Genomic DNA, 16655 nt, shown 5'->3' with positions numbered 1-16655 from the left:
TGATCTAGTCTTTTATTGACGCCATCCTTTCACGAAAAGCAATAATATTTATTAATTATTTGAATGAAAAATAAATAGGCGTTGGCGCTTAGATTGGTATATTCACCGAGCTGATGAAAAATAGTAAAGTCACTCCAATATTTAAATCTGGTAGCTCTCAGAATCCAACAACCATAACAATTATTAGCTAACTTTAACAGACATCATCTGTTTCAAAGAAAACAGTTTGGATTTACGAGGGGTCTAGATTATTAAGATATCTATGAAGCCTAGAAATCACAGGATACTTTTAGGAATTTAATTTTAATCTGTGCCTTATCCAAAGCCTTTGATCGTGTTAACATCAAACACTAATCGGGAACTATTATACCTTTTAATGTCGTTAATATGTATTGTCATCAAAAAATATCTTTTTTCAAAATTAAAGTTAAAATAAATAGCCTATTCCTTTACCAAGAGGCAGTTTACGTAGAAAATAGCTATGTGTGCGTGAGTGTAGCCCGCGACGACGAGCGATGCATACTCCCTTTGAGCACTCGGCGCGGTATAAAAAAAATAAAATAAAAATAAACTTTATTGACTTAAGGGTTACATTACAAACAAGTTGCAAGGGCCCCTGTACTAGGTGCAAACCCGTATTACTGGGTGCCCCGCTCATCCACCAGGACAACTAGAAAGTCAACAATGACTTTGTTACAACTAGAAAAGTGTGTGTGTGTGTGTGTGCGCGCGCGTGTGTGTGAGTGTGTGTGTGTGCGCGCGCGTGTGTGTGTGTGTATGTGTGTGTGTGTGCGTGCGTGCGCTTAAACATGTATAAATTTTATTATAATTGCGAAAGGTTTAGATTAATTATCAATTTTTCAGTTTCATCATAATTATACGTGAGTAATGTTTCAGTTAGAACACGCTTTACTTTGGTCTTTGTCAGTCTGTAGAAGTCAAGTCTACTGTTTAGTTTATTATAAAGATATGACGATTGATAATTGTATTGCATTTTCTTAAATTTGGTTTTACTAGTTGGGATAGGACAAACAGATTTACGCCTACGGTTTTGGGTTTGAGAGGGAACAAAAGGTAAATGATGATGAATTTTAAGTATACAATTTAATATATATATTTGACGAGTAGTCAGTAATTTGTACTGATTGTGTAAATCAAAAGTTGGAAAAAGGTACGGTTTGAAAAACATTACTTTTATGAGAGACCTCTGCGCTCTTTCTAAAATTATTAAATGCGTTTTAGCCGCACCTCCCCATACAGGGATACAGTAGCTCAATATAGATTGGGCTAGTGCTTTGTAGGTGGTAATAAGAGTGGCCTCGCTCGCAACGTGTCTAAGTTTTTTGAAAACCCAAGTAATTTTTCTTATCTTGTCAACGACGCTCTCAATATGAGGTCTCCAGGTGAGATGCTGGTCAATAATTACACCAAGATATTTTATCTTATCTGTTTTCGATATTTTATCACAAAAGCAAGTGTTTATCAGGATAATTACAGTTATGAACTTTTAGATTAAAGTGGGAGTCAGGTTGTGTAGTTTTGCGGATGGAAAAGGTTACATATTTAGTTTTATTTATATTTAATGTTAACAGATTAGACCTTAACCAGCAAGAAATTCGATGAATTCCCGACTCAGCTATAGAATGTAACTCGTCCCAAGATTTAGCATTAAAGATGAGGGCTGTATCATCAGCATACGTGTAAATTTTGCAGTTTTCAACGTTATAATTACAGAGATCGTTTACATAAATTAGGAACAGGGTAGGTCCTAATACGCTTCCCTGTGGGACACCATAACTGACACTTGAGGGTTGGCTCACATACTCATTCAACTTTAGTAGTTGCTGACGGTCGGTTAAGTAATCCGAGAGTAGTGCGTGGGGCAATCCTCTTATACCAAAATTATATAACTTTTCAAGAAGGATGGGAATGGACACGGTGTCGAAAGCTTTAGCCAAGTCAAGGAACACTCCAGCGCATTTGTTACCAGAATCCAATTGATTGCTTATTTCATTCGTTAATGCTAGAACTGCATCTTCAGTGGAAATGCTATTTCTAAAGCCATATTGGTTTGAAGACAACAGATTATTATTAGTGAGATATTGTTTTAAGCGATTGTTAATGAGTTTTTCAAAAATTTTAGCTAGTACGGAAATTACAGAGATCGGCCTGTAGTTATCGACATCGCTCCCATCCCCACCCTTATATATTGGTGTTACAATAGCCTGTTTAAAAGGTTTGGGAAAGCAACCGTTTGTGAAGCAAAGATTATAGATGTGACACAATATTGGTACAAGAGTGTGCCTGGCCATTTTAATAAATGACGTAGGAATATTGTCCCAACCAGGAGCAGAGTCACTTGAAAGACTATTTATAATCATATCTACTTCAGTAGGGTCGGTATGGAGGAGAACAAAGGAGTTTATATGGGTGAAGGTTTCTGACAAATTACTGTGAGATGAGGAGGGGGGTGAATCTTTAACTTTTTCAGCCAAATTCCTACCCACATTAGAAAAATGTTCATTGATAAGGTTAGCAGATTGTACAGGGGACGTCGAAAGATTAATGAGTTTATGTGTATTTTCAGTTTTATTTTTACTAATATAACATATTGATTTAATAGCTTTCCAAATTGTTTTAGAATTTTGAGCGCTATCTAGTTTATTTTTTTCATAGCTAGTTTTTAGTTTTCTTACGAGTTTATGACAAAAATTTCTGTACCGAGTGTAAGTTATTTTTAATATCTGATTATCAGGATTCCTTTTAAGTTTTAAATGGAGTTTATCACGATTCCTAAGGCAACGTAAAACACCAGGGGTAATCCAAGGCTGTAAGTGACGTTTTCTGTTAGGTATCGTAATTGTTTTTTTGTTACTATTAAATGCTACCTTTATACTATTCATCAACGTTTCGGTAGCGATTGTCGGGTCCTCAATAGTCAATATATCCACAAGGTTGTTTTTTATATCATTAAAAGCTGAAACATAATCAGTAATAACTTTTGTTTTAAATAAAACTCGGTTATACTTGTATGTAAGATTTAAAAGGACCGTTGAATGATCAGTAGGAGCGTTATTAAGTACAATTGACTTTGCAGATATAGTAGTTTTGAGCATCATATGATCATAACACATTTTGTCGCGAGTAGGTAACCTATAAGCTGGTAAAATTCCATGAAATGCGAGTGTATTTAAATAATTAGGGCAGCTTGGGTCTATACTATCATGTTTAATGTCTATATTGATATCGCCAGTTAGAATAATGTTCTTGAAATTATCAAATCGCTGAAGTAAAGCTTGAAGTGAAAAAATAAAGTCATCCGTATTTCTTATAGAAGGTGTACGATATATACCTATTATCACCGTGTCCGGAAGCGTTAGCACTAGACAAGAAGAATTTTTTATACAAGGTTCCGATACGTTACAATTAAGATTTTTATTTACATACATGATTACTCCGTCACAGCGATTTAAAATATTTTTCGTAAAATATGAGTTATAATTGCTATTTAGAGTAGGTATGGGTTTATCATTCGATAAATGACACTCTGTCATAACAAGTATATCACATTCTATTTTCAATGATTTTAGTGTTACTTGAAAAGTGTCTAAATTTTTATAAATACTCCTTATATTTTGTGTCAGGATAGTGAGATGATTAGTTTGAATAATATGGGAATAACATTCGTCAGGGTTACACGTTAAAGCTTGGGCAATTTGAAAATTGTCTATATCTGTACTTGTTTGCAGCGTGTTATCCATTATTATATAAGGTTGTATTGTCAAACAATAAATAACCGTGATAAAAGATTTGAGAATTTAAGGTTACAGTTAAATGAATATAGCACGTATAATATAAGGAAAATAACACAAGAAATCTAACAAAAACCAAATAACTTTCACATAATAAACTTATTAATACGAAATAGGTGTGTAGCAGTGTAGTATGAGTGTGTGAACAACTTGAGTAGTTGTATATATGGTGTGCATAGTGATACGAGTTAGTGTATATGAGTATTATTTGTAATATTAAATGTATAGTTAAACATACAATTATTTTGAAGTAGGAAAGAACGGTAAAGTATATAGAAGGAAGTAAGTAATTTTCTAGAGTAACTAGTCATTTGTTAGATTCATACATACTCTTAATTTGTGATTCACTTATAATTTTTATAATTGGAGAGTTTTCATCCTTCCTCACTAACACATCACCAATGGCGGTCCAGCAAAATGTGTAGTTGTTTGTTCTGCTGAATTCTCTGGCTAAGAAAAACAATCTATTACCTTTTTGGGTTAGGTGATCTGATAGAAAAACCGGTGTATTATGGCTCGATAACCCCAAGTGTTGTGCATTTAGTTTATTAGTTTTGTTTTGATTGTTGTACTTTTCAGCGGCTTTCATTATATTCGTTTTCTGTATATATGAACACAGTTCCAGAATTATAGGTTTTTTATCTCCTTTGTTGGACGATCTATAGATATCTTTGATGTCATTTGTTTCGAGTTTAATATTCAGGGTATTCGATAATTTGGTAACCATGTCCATAAGCGAGGTTTTTGTTTCACCGTTTAACTTGGGAACATTTTTAATCTCTAATGAGCATTTACGTTGCGATTTTTGTAAGCTTTCAATTTGGTTTTCTAAGATTTGTATGTATTCTTTATCCTTCTGTTTTTCGCGTTCCAAAGCTTCCATTGCTTTTCTCATATCTTCGTATTGGGCGGACAAAAACGACAGTGAATCTTCGATAGTTTTTAAGGAAGCCGTGAGTTGCGCCCTTTCTCTATTCTGTTCGCACATCCAAGAAGATAACATATCCTTAATGTCGTTCTTAAACTCAGAAAATTCAAAAAGAATCTCTTCCGAGCGCTTACGCTTTATACGGGTGTTTACGAAACTAGTATTCGGTGTAAATTCTTCGTTAACTTCGATCTGACGTAAATTAGACTCGGAACTAGACTTCTCAGGAGTTCGTAACATTTTAATAGTTTACTTATGCAACGTTGACGTTAGGCACTCACTAAGTACCAGGACCACAGAGGACTATGATAGTAGCTTGCGTTAACAATATGGAGGGAAGGTCCAAGCACCAGGCGCAACCGCCCACAGTGTTGATGATTGGTCACTGGGCGGGTCTGATTAACACTCACCACTTCTTGGGCGGATCAAGGAGGAGGGGCTAGTTGACGAGGATGGCTTCTTCTCAGGCAGAAAGTACTCCTACGCAACCGTTAACAATTTGTATGAACTCCTGCGCAATTATGTGCTCCTAATATTTTAATGGAATTTTTGAAAAATTTTTTAATAAACATATATTAAAATAAAAATCAAAAACACACGGTATACACGTCTACACTTGGCAGTGGTCCGGGGGGAAGAGGATAACATAAATGACTTGCCATATTTTGTAGAGAACAAACATGATATATGTAATTTCAGTAGTTTAAGATTACAAAATCACGATTTACAATAATTCTCCAACAAATATATTTTTCAACAGCCTCCAATCATCTCATTATTTCTCGTGACAGACCAATTTTGTATATGTATTTGTGCCAGTCTTAAATAGTGTGCCAAATAAAATAGTATTAAATAAAGTTTAACAAATTATTAAACAATTAATAATTATAGCATATATTATATCATATATACATATATTATATCTCACCATACCAACATGGATTTTTCAAATGTAGGTCTACGTCAACGAATCTTGTATCTTTTATTGATGCCATATCGACTGCTGTTGATGCTCGTCAGGTAGTCGATGTTATTTACACTGACTTCAGTAAAGCGTTCGACAAAGTTCCCCACGTTGTGCTTCTTAGAAAGATGTCTGAATATGGCATCTCGGGATGTTTATTGGAGTGGTTTCAATCCTATCTTAACAAAAGAGAATCACTAGTGGTAATCAATGGTTATAAATGTAAATCATTTCAGGCTATTTCTGGAGTCCCACAAGGCTCACATTTAGGACCAATTATTTTCAATATATTCATTAACGATATAAATGTTTGCTTCACGAATTCCAGAGTCATGCTATTTGCAGATGATCTTAAATTCTTTCGCACTATTACTTCGCCCAGTGACGTGGCTTTACTTCAGGACGATTTAGATTGCTTAAATACATGGTGTGAAGATAACGGCATGAGTCTCAATGTTGATAAGTGTAGATTAGTGTGCTTCAATAGACTCAAAACGATTTCACAGAGATCATATAAACTAAAGAACTCAACGCTTCAAGAACATAGTGAGGTTCGAGATCTCGGAGTCATTCTCGATCATAAATTACGTTTCCATTTGCATGTCGACACAATCAGTAGCAGGGCTTTTAAAAATTTAGGCTTTTTATTGCGTAATTGTAAGGACTTAAAAAACCCAACCACCCTAATTACTTTATATAATGCTTTTGTCCGCAGCGGACTGGAGTACTGCAGTGTTGTATGGAATCCCTTCTATGATGTTTATTCCAAAAGATTAGAAAGTGTTCAGAAACGTTTCTTGTGGCATCTATGTTATAAAAACGGTTTGGCTAAAAAAATACCAAACTATAAAGATAGGTTAATACATTTTAAAATGAAATCGCTTGCTGATCGAAGATGCTTGCTGGATAGCCTTTTTATGTATAAACTCATTAATGGCATTTTGGACTGTCCAAAACTACTGTCACTCATCTGCATTTCCGCGCCCACAAAATGCTTACGCTTGAACAGGCGTAAATTGTTTAAAACTAAAGCTTCAAAATCGAACCTAGGACATAATTCACCTATAAATAGAATATTAAAGACCTTTAATTGCGTAGAAATGGACAAGGATGTAAACATCTTTGCCAACAATATATTTAAATTTAGAAGGTCCATAATGCCATTAATAAGTAATACTTAATTATCCATATTAGTTTTCATTATTAGTTTTATTTTAGTTTATTAATTTTTTATTCATGGTTTTGTTTTTTTTATTTTGTAACTTGAAATTTTGATTAGTCTTTTATTTGTTTTTTTTTTTGTGCTTTAATGTATATGTTGCCTTACTGTTCATGCAGTTATCACCTGTAATTGAGGTACCACTTCTTTTATTTTTTTATTTTATGAACTATGTGCTGTCATGTATCAGTGTGTACTTTGTTGGTGATCAAATAAATAAATAAATAAATAAATAGCATTAATTTATTAAGTACATAATAATTTAAAATAAATAGTTTCGATTATAAATATTATATGTAATAATGTGATATAATGAATTATGACATCCTATGACGTAACACCGTGTTGGAGGCAAGGGCTACTATATTATGGTATTGTTCGCTGGTGATACCAACATAGTTTGTATCATTAATTAAAAGCAGGTAAAGTATGACGCTGTAAACAATGGTGTCTCTGATATAGTACACTGGTTTAGCGTAAATCATACTTGGGGTAAATAATAAAAAAAAACAAAATAGTAAAATTTAGTACACCAAAAATGAAAAATGTATAAGCTCATGTACTTATCAATGGGGAATCGATGAATCCAGTTGAGTCGGCTGAAATTTCTGGCCTTACTGTTGTCTAGCTGTAATGGAATATAAACGGCTTAGCTAGTAAAACTTGTATTGGCGATTTAAAAAAAATTGACAATTTACCGACATACATTTCGCTCATACTAGTTACTTCACAGGATAATGCTGTGGGGTAATGGAGCTGCGGAGCCGCTATCCATACGATATTTGTGCGGTAGAAAAGGGTTATTCGCGCAATCCATAACATGAGAACTAAAGAAAAATTTAAAGAAATCAAGATAAACTATTGCTTCTCAATATATGTTCTGTAATGTTTTATGTATGCACGGAAAATATAAATTATTTGTGAGGTAGTTTTCTATAGACGGAAGATGTATTGGCTCAACGTCGTTCAGACTGCTTGTTCAGCCTAGTAACTAGGCAAGCCTGCTAATTGCTAATTAAGCTACTTGCCTGCGATATTTATAAATTAAACAGAACACATGCTGTCCATAACCAGTCCAGCTCTTTTAACGATATTATGAAGATTTTATTTACGTCAAATAGTTTGAGACTGCCAAATGGGCCACCTAGCTGTTAAGTGGGCCGCTGTACGAATTATTACTAATTCCTTACATCCACACCATGCACCACTAATCTTGGGCACTAAGATCTCGTTCTCGTTAGTATGTCGGTCCTATAGTTACAGTGGCTCACTGAGCCACAACACAAGGCAACAATACGAAGTATTACTGTATGACAAATGGTTGACACAACACCTACGGGCTTTACAAATGAGTGTCAAGTGAGTGCCAAACTTTTTCTCAAATACTCGTTTCGTGTTCTTTCCATTATTTTATCTCTACTCCCCAGATTTCTCATTTTTGTGATTAATTTTATATTTTATTAGTCCACACTCTCGCGCCTCGGGAAAAGCGGCGACGGCTAATTTGGTGTAGGCGGCTAAGCAAAAAAATCTCGAGTAAAAATTATATTCTAGTCGTAATCCACACTGTCATAGTCCTTAAGATTACTCTTTAAAAACCAATATATTTTTACAATTAGTTAAATATAAATAACTTTGATATCAGGTTACACGGTAAATATAATTATTTAAATCTAACTTACGCTGATGTCGAGTTGTAACTTGAAATATTCATTAATAATAAAATGATTTTCACGTTTGGGGGAAAAATAAAACAATCGTAGAAAATTTAGAAACAAATCAAGTTTATTTATCAAGATGAAAAAGATCAAATGATATTATATATTATACATAAGCTAGGGAACAGATATGTACGTCGTGTGGAGGGGAGGGGGCGGTAGGGGCGGCGACGGACGCTCGCTTCAGAGTTGCCGCAAAACAAAACCTGACGTCACTATACATAATTTACAATACGTATACACGAACGTTATACATACATACATATATATAAAACGAATCTCGAATAATTGCATCTGAACGAAACACTAACGATGTAAAATTTTCAATTAATATTACAATAATACTCCATCGAGAAATTCCGTTTATCGATACTATGATTGTCCTCGTTTTTTAGTATTTTTTTTTATTTTAATTTTAATTCATTAAATGGTAAAACATCTCACTAGCATAAGTTTATATTTACAAGGCCCGGGGGCCGCAGTCTGTTCATTGTATAAAATTATCACTCGCGACAATGGCACGTGTTCGGGCATGGCTGGCCGACGAGCGCGGACGTGGCGCGAGGGCCCGGCGTCGCGCGGGGCCCCGGCGGGCGGCCGGTCGTGGCGCGGGGGCCAGGACGGGGCCCGAGGCCCGGAGAGTAGACGCGCGGCCACTAGTCGCCGGGATGCTCGGGGCACGATCTGTTCACTTCAAACCATTGGTCTATACATCTGCAATAAGAGATTAGTCAAGTTATTATGAGGTAGAAAAACATTGACTTTAATGAGTAGCAGCCTGTTGTTGGGGCCTAATGTTTGGAGCAAATCCCACTGTATGAATACCTATTAAACGATATCAGTGATTAAACTCTTATGGTTTACTTTGCTATAAGATGTTACTTATCGACACAAGGTATAACCTTTTTTATGCCATAGGTAGAGACGAGCAAATAGGCCATCTGATGGTGAGTGGTCACCACCGCCCATAGACATAGGCGCTGTAAGAAATATTAACATTCCTTGCATCACCAATGCGCCACCAACCTTGGGAACTAAGATGTTATGTCCCTTGTGCCTGTAGTTATACTCGCTTACCCATCAAACCGGAACACAACAATACTATGTACAGCTGTTTCGCGGTAGAATGTCTGATGAGTGAGTGGTACCCATCCAGACGGGTTTTCACAAAGCTCTACCACCAAGTGATTGACTTCTTATGGAAATACTCAACATTTTCGGTTTAATATCTGTTACGAGCTTAAAAGCGGACGGAAGGTAGGTGGTAGGTATAATTACCCCTTGTGATAGATGCAGAGACAAGGCAGACGCGCGATGGTGTCGCCGGCAGAGAGCTCCTCCAAGCAGATCACGCATTCTCCTTTGGAGTCACTCAGCACGTCCTCTGGAAAACGAATGCATTATTATTAATAAACGGCTAACACGATGAAGAGATTTAATCAAGTCGATATAAAGGAGTATTAATTATTATGCAACGATTATGACCTAAGACGGAATAATATAAATTATAATTTAAGAAAATCAAAAAACAGTAGTTGGTAGGTTTATACGATCCACGAGCAAGTTAACGCTCATGTTTTATAAGATTTTCAATTTTGACGTTTAGGCATGTGTAACGGTACTCGTCAAAGCAACCGAATGCACCCCAATTCGAGAGGTTTAGTAGAAGACATGTTAGAGTCCCTATCTACATCAGATCAGCTCAAAAATACAATGCCATTAAATCGACATCCGAATTTCACGTACTTGTAAAGTTATAAGTGGGTGGGTTAAGTTGACTTCCTAGCTTTGTTTACATTCTGTATTCGTTAATTACATATAAGTGCTGCTAATAATTAAAAGCGTGTTAACAATTAAGATCACAGAACGAAGCAACACACGAGACATCATAAATTATAAAGCTACGGCCAAACCTGCGGTATGACTGAGAAATCTACGCCTTCGTTGGCTAATTCGCTCAGATTTGTACATTTGTTAAATCCTTACAAAGACAATGTTTCCTCACTTCGCGTGCAAAGGCTGGCCGACGAGCGTGTATTTTTAAAACATTTCGAAAGTAAAACAATTCGTTTAAAAAAGTCAACAGAAAGCGAGATTTCTGTTTCAGAATTTTTGTAACGAAATAAAAATACTTTAAACCGAAAATAGGAAATTAAATTCAATTCTGCGAGAAGTTTTTGCAGGTATTTTAACTAGAAGGTCTTTGTTCGAGTCCCTCTGGAATGCATCAGTTGTTCTAATACTGAGCATCAAACCTTTGATGTTAGTTATTATCAGAAGGGATATAGCATCCCATTGTTGGTAGAAGCATATTGGCAGTACAGTGGCAGCGTATGGGCGTAGGCTCACTTACCATCACATGCCCAGTTTTGAGATATACCTACCGCATCGAAATTAATGTTGCAACTATTTTACATTTTTAATTATATTTCCTAAGATCGTTACTTCGACTCAAAGACACAGGAGATTTGGGAAAGTTTATTCATAAAAAATAATTTAAGTCAAGAAAAAACGTATTGTTGTTTTTTTTGTTTATCACTTTTATGACTAGGAACTTAATTTATGATATTTTGTTGCGTAAATGACTGACTATCTATATTACGTTAACTCAGTAGGTATACATAAATCTGATGAAATTATTGAGGGGCGCATCTCGTACGAATTTTGGCTTATTAAATCGAGGGATACGATTGGCTTCGTACCTACATTTTTTGGCGACTCTATATTATGCGTATTCTACTGAATATGAACTGAGATGAACTAATTCTGCATCTAATTGGCTGTCCACGACCAATCATATTGGTATTAAGTTTGGGTATTCAATTTGACATTAGCTAAGGAATATTTTATAAGAATTGAAGCGAGATACCAACCGTTGTACGAGAGACGAGGCCGCGTGAGACACATTACAAGATGGCACTCGATGTCGTCCGGAAGTACGAACTTGCTGCATACTGGACACTTGATACCTGAAACGGGAGAAACACTTAAAATAAATTAAACTGCAGGTAAATGTCGCATTTCTGGGTTAAGTAGATCCCGGAAATCTTATCATTATAATTAATGAGTAATTATGTTATGTCGCCAAAACTCTATATAGCTGTTCGATTCGAGTGAGCCAGTGTAAACACAAGGGACATAACGTCTTCCAGCGCACGTTAGGTGCGGCAAAGTCGCTGCCTAATTTCTCGTTATTAATAAAAATATTTTCAATTAACGATCAAAGTAAGCAGCTCTACGTCCGCGGGGCGGCGGCGCTCGACAAATCTGTGAGCTATTTCAAGAGTCTCTCCAACGGGTCGTCGCGCTACAGCAAACTTACTTTGTCACAATATTTTAATCGGCAATACTACCAAGTGAATCTTAATTAGAATTAATAAAAAATAGGCGATGGTTTAAATGGTAAATTATTTACAATTGGATTTTTGACTTTATAAAATTACATAAAAAGTAAACATTCCACAGCTGGGCTTTACGAGATATGGAATTTAAACTTTGAATTGAACATGCAAGCTTCACTTAAGATCTCCGACTTCCAATAACTTGGGCCACCACGGCTTTATTACCTATACGTAGAGTAATATAATTGATAAGCGTATAAATGACAACAAATGTCGAGGGTACCATATATATTTAAATAGGAACATTTTAGTATTACAAACGAACATCAACTTTTCTTATTGCTCATTGACAATGGCAAATAAATAATAACTATTCCTTACAGTCCACGCGTCGCCCGATTTGTGGTCTTAATCTTATATCCTTTATGGCTGCGATTATATTCACTAACTCACCTATTTAACCGCAGAATAACTGCTTAACTACGTATTATATCGTTTTAACTAAAAATAAATATCCCCCTTAATACTGCCTAACTTTAATTTGATTCCGTTCTCAAACAAATCAAACAGACATCAGAATCACATACAAGTTTAAGACATTTCTTCTACATCAGAGTAGTAGACCTAATGGTTATTAGGGCTAATAAAAAAGCTGTTTAACGTGTACAAATAAACGAGGTCACGGACGCAAACAATACGAGTTATCTTTATCTATTATCAGGGTGGCGGCGGGAGGGCACGTGGCGAGTGTGCCATCCGAACGAGAGCCGCCTATCAGCGACGAACACCACGGAATCAATCGATATAAACTGACGGGAGCAATAAGCCGTGTTCACCAGACATTTACATTGTTATTATACTCAACATAGAAACAATTTATTTATGCTGATCACCAAATGTTCATAGTTCCAAAACGAATTATATCTCAAACATGAGGCTGAACCCGTCTGGGTATTCGTATTTTTTAAAGATTCTATTCAATACTAGCTGTGCCCGCGACTTCGTTCGCGTAGTTGTCGGAAACACTATCATGATTATCGTTTGATTGCTCACGTTGGTTTTTGTTATTATAATCGTCAATAAGATTTAATAATATGTTTTACAGTACTTCAGCGTAGATTATATTTTTAGTTTTTTTTTCTTGTGGTAGAAGAACATACTGATTTTGCCCGCAACCCGATCTTGACAACGCGACATATAGTTGGCCGTGTGAAAAGCAGTCTTGACGTAAATAGATTCCTACGTGTTTAAATGTTTGGCCCTGTGATTTATTAATGGTTACGGCAAAAGATAACTTAATGGGAAATTGAATTCTTTTAAAATTAAAAGGTAAATCATTCGGAATCATTGGGATGCGAGGTATAAGCACTGTTTGACCAACTGCCGGACCATTCAAAACTGTTGCAACGATCACGTTATTGCGAAGGAATTTTACTTGAAGGCGGGAAAATTATCGCAGCACCTATTTTTAACTTCAGGGAATGTGGTGGAAGGCCGCTCGGGTTTAAAGAATTGAGAAACTCTTGTGGGTAATGGCTGCATCTTCTTGATCCATTACATTATCAATAGATGTGTAGGTAGTTATATCGCCTGGAAGTTTGGTTAAAATTAGGTCGTTAATTTCGTCAACGCTACTATTTCTCGCCGCCAATATTGCCCTTTGACACATCCATTGGTAATCTTTATTTTCTATTTCGACGATATTAGGGTAAACTTTTGATATTAAATCCTCTATGCTAGTCACTTTTTCTCCTAAATCGCGATCAATTTCAATTTTATTTTCAGAATGAGGTACTTTTCCATCTCCTATTAAAAGTAACTTTGAAGGAAAATTTGTACTTCCTCCCCCCAAATGTGCTCTCATATTCGTAGATAGTTTTAAGGTATGGACAAATTTCCATAACGGTGAACTTTTAAGGCAAGACCTTACAATGTCTGCTCTAGTTCCTCTTAAAATTACCGGTAAAGTTTGTCGAAAATCCCCAGAAAACATAATAGTAATCCCACCCATAATTTTATCACAACTTCTAATATCTCTGAGAGTTCTATCTAGAGCCTCTACATGAGCTCTATGGATCATGGTACATTCGTCCCAGATAATTAAAGAAACGTCTTGTAAAACTTTACCCAGAGGGCCATTTTTGCGAATAGAGCACACGCTATCTTTTTGTAAAGAAACAGTTAGAGGCAGTTTAAAAGTGGAATGAGCTGTGCGTCCACCTGCTAATAAAGTTGCCGCAATTCCTGACGACGCAACTGCCAAGGCTATTTTTCCCTGAGACCTTACTTTTGCTAATATGAAATTAGTAATAAAAGGCTTTCCAGTTCCACCTGGAGCATCCAAAAAAAATATTTTTCCTTCGTTAAAACGAATACTGCACATAACACGATTGTACGCCGTCACCTGGTCATTAACTAATTTTGGTTCATTTTCAGTAATATACTCATTTAATTCATTTACATCATACGGCTTCCGTAGTGCTACTTCTAAAGGATCTAAATTATTATGTGAATTATTCCTTTTTGATGCAGGAAGCCCAAAATCAGTCAATGATTTATCTGAAATTTCATGAATTTTATCTTCAATTAAGATAAGTCTATCATTGTATACGTTATCAGTATAGGTTAATGTTATATCCTGATTTTCATTACGCATTCTGTTTAATATATCTTCACATAAATCATTGCGAAATTTATTCCATAACTATAAGGGGTAAGATGGCTGGCAAAATATAAGGATGATTTGATTCCCGTTGTCGATTCACCGAAGTTCGGAAATTTTGTAAGGCTAACCTCTGTGAACGTTCAACGCTCGATTCCCTAGCACGATGTTGTTCACTGACCGTTCTTTGATTAGCTAACCTCTGCGTATTGTCTTCAGTTGTTTCATTGCTACGCAAAAGCCGCAGACGCTTTGCATTAGCAGTCTGCCGAGAAAGGTTAGTTCTTTTTCTAGGCATTATAGTGACGAAAAAGATAAAAAAAATGTAGGTATTAAATTTAAACCAAAACGTATCTTGTAATCAATAAAAACAAACATATGGTAAATAATTAAGTACCCGATAATATAATGAAATCTGTATTGAAAAAAAAAAGTATTATAAAGGTTATTTAATTTTTTTTTTTATTTCGATATTTTATCGTAATAAAAAAACCATATATGTTTTAATAAACAAAAACCTAACCAAATCAGAATAATTATGCAGATGACAACCACTTCTAATAAACAAAAATTTTGACAAAAAAAAAAACCGACTTCAAAAGAGAAAAAAAATAATATGCTCTAAAAAGTAAAAAATAATTGCTTATTATTCTACAACTTAATAATCAAGTAACTTATTCTACTTACCAATATGTAGGTACGTTCTGTGTTTCCACGCAGGGAGATAAGTATGTACCTACCCACTTTAAATCTAACTTAACACAAACCTATGAATAACAAACAATGATTACAATATTTTTTAGATTTAAACTATGTAAAATGAAATTAAAAATATTTAGACTATTTAAAAGTCAGCAAAGTTATTACGATAATATATTATAGATAAAATTATTGTCCTTTATAATAAAAAAAGGATCATTAAAATTGGTTGGCACAATTTTGAGTTATTCACCTATTTATCGCGCACATACATAATGCACATTTAAGACTTATATCGTTTTCATAAGGATACCATCATCGTAACAGGATAAAATTAAAATGGGACCCCACGGGAAGCACTACCTTTCAAACAAAAAAAAATTATCAAAATCCAGTGAAAAGTTATGAGGTAACAAACATATAAAAAACAAAAAAATACAGACGAATTGATAACCTCCTCCTTTTTGAAGTCGGTTGAAAACAAACAATATTAACTTAAACGTAATAAGATAAACAAACCGAACAATAAGAAGTTTAGATTGTTTCTCCTTTGGTGTTATTATTCCATAAGGTGATTATAGTACAACCGTGTTGAATATGCTTGAACGTAATAGAATTTACTTGAAATATTGAACTACTAATTTATTTGTGTAGTCATTTTAATCGATATTCACCTATTTGCTTATTTGCATAATTTATTTTCTCAGTGATGATTAATCTGCATCGGTGAAAGTATCGCTCGCCATTTTGAACTTTTTTACGTGTGTAATGTAATTTTTATACCTTATTTATACCGTGAAACGTTTGAATTGTTTACTTGCAAAGTACGAAGGAATGTTCATTGAAATTTTATCTTATATCGTAAGTTAAAACTACAGCAGATTATGATTTAAATGTAATCGATTTTAAACGATAAAAAATAATGAGCAAATAAGCTGATAACAAAACCTAATTTTGATAAATAATTTAACTATTAAGAATGTTAATTTTTTTAAGTCGTTATGTGCATTGCTACTTCGCAGAACTACACCCGCGGGTGAGAGTGGCGAGCGCGGCGGCGGGGCTGACCCGCCTCCCCCTCAGCCGCCGCCGCGCCCCGCCTGCTAGCACACTCTTAACAAATAGACATATAGTGTCACGGACTTTTTTTTTATTATTAAAAGAGGAATATATCTTTCATACACATTTTTTGAGTAACTTAAAACGTTTATGTTGCGCACGCATCGAAAGTCCATAAATGTGAATAATTTTCCCCGTTTTTGCAACATTTCTCACTGTCGCTGCGCTCCTATTGGTCGCAGCGTAATGTTAT

General features: G+C 35.1%; 1 protein-coding gene across 1 annotated transcript in view; it reads right to left on the bottom strand.

The window, feature by feature from the left end:
* Positions 1-8685: 8685 nt before the first annotated feature.
* LOC113394276 (E3 ubiquitin-protein ligase ZNRF1) overlaps positions 8686-16655 on the bottom strand; it is a 113714-nt gene continuing 105744 nt past the window's right edge. The window contains exons 2-4 of the mRNA XM_026631518.2: positions 11515-11610; positions 9920-10025; positions 8686-9355 (exon numbers count right to left, since the gene is read on the bottom strand). Coding sequence (XP_026487303.1) covers positions 9298-9355; positions 9920-10025; positions 11515-11610 — 260 coding nt within the window. The 3' untranslated portion in view covers positions 8686-9297. The remainder of the gene's footprint in view (positions 9356-9919; positions 10026-11514; positions 11611-16655) is intronic.

This window comes from Vanessa tameamea, chromosome 16 (assembly GCF_037043105.1).
Source record: "Vanessa tameamea isolate UH-Manoa-2023 chromosome 16, ilVanTame1 primary haplotype, whole genome shotgun sequence".
Lineage (NCBI taxonomy): Eukaryota > Metazoa > Arthropoda > Insecta > Lepidoptera > Nymphalidae > Vanessa > Vanessa tameamea.
This window is presented reverse-complemented; position numbering and strand designations above follow the sequence as displayed.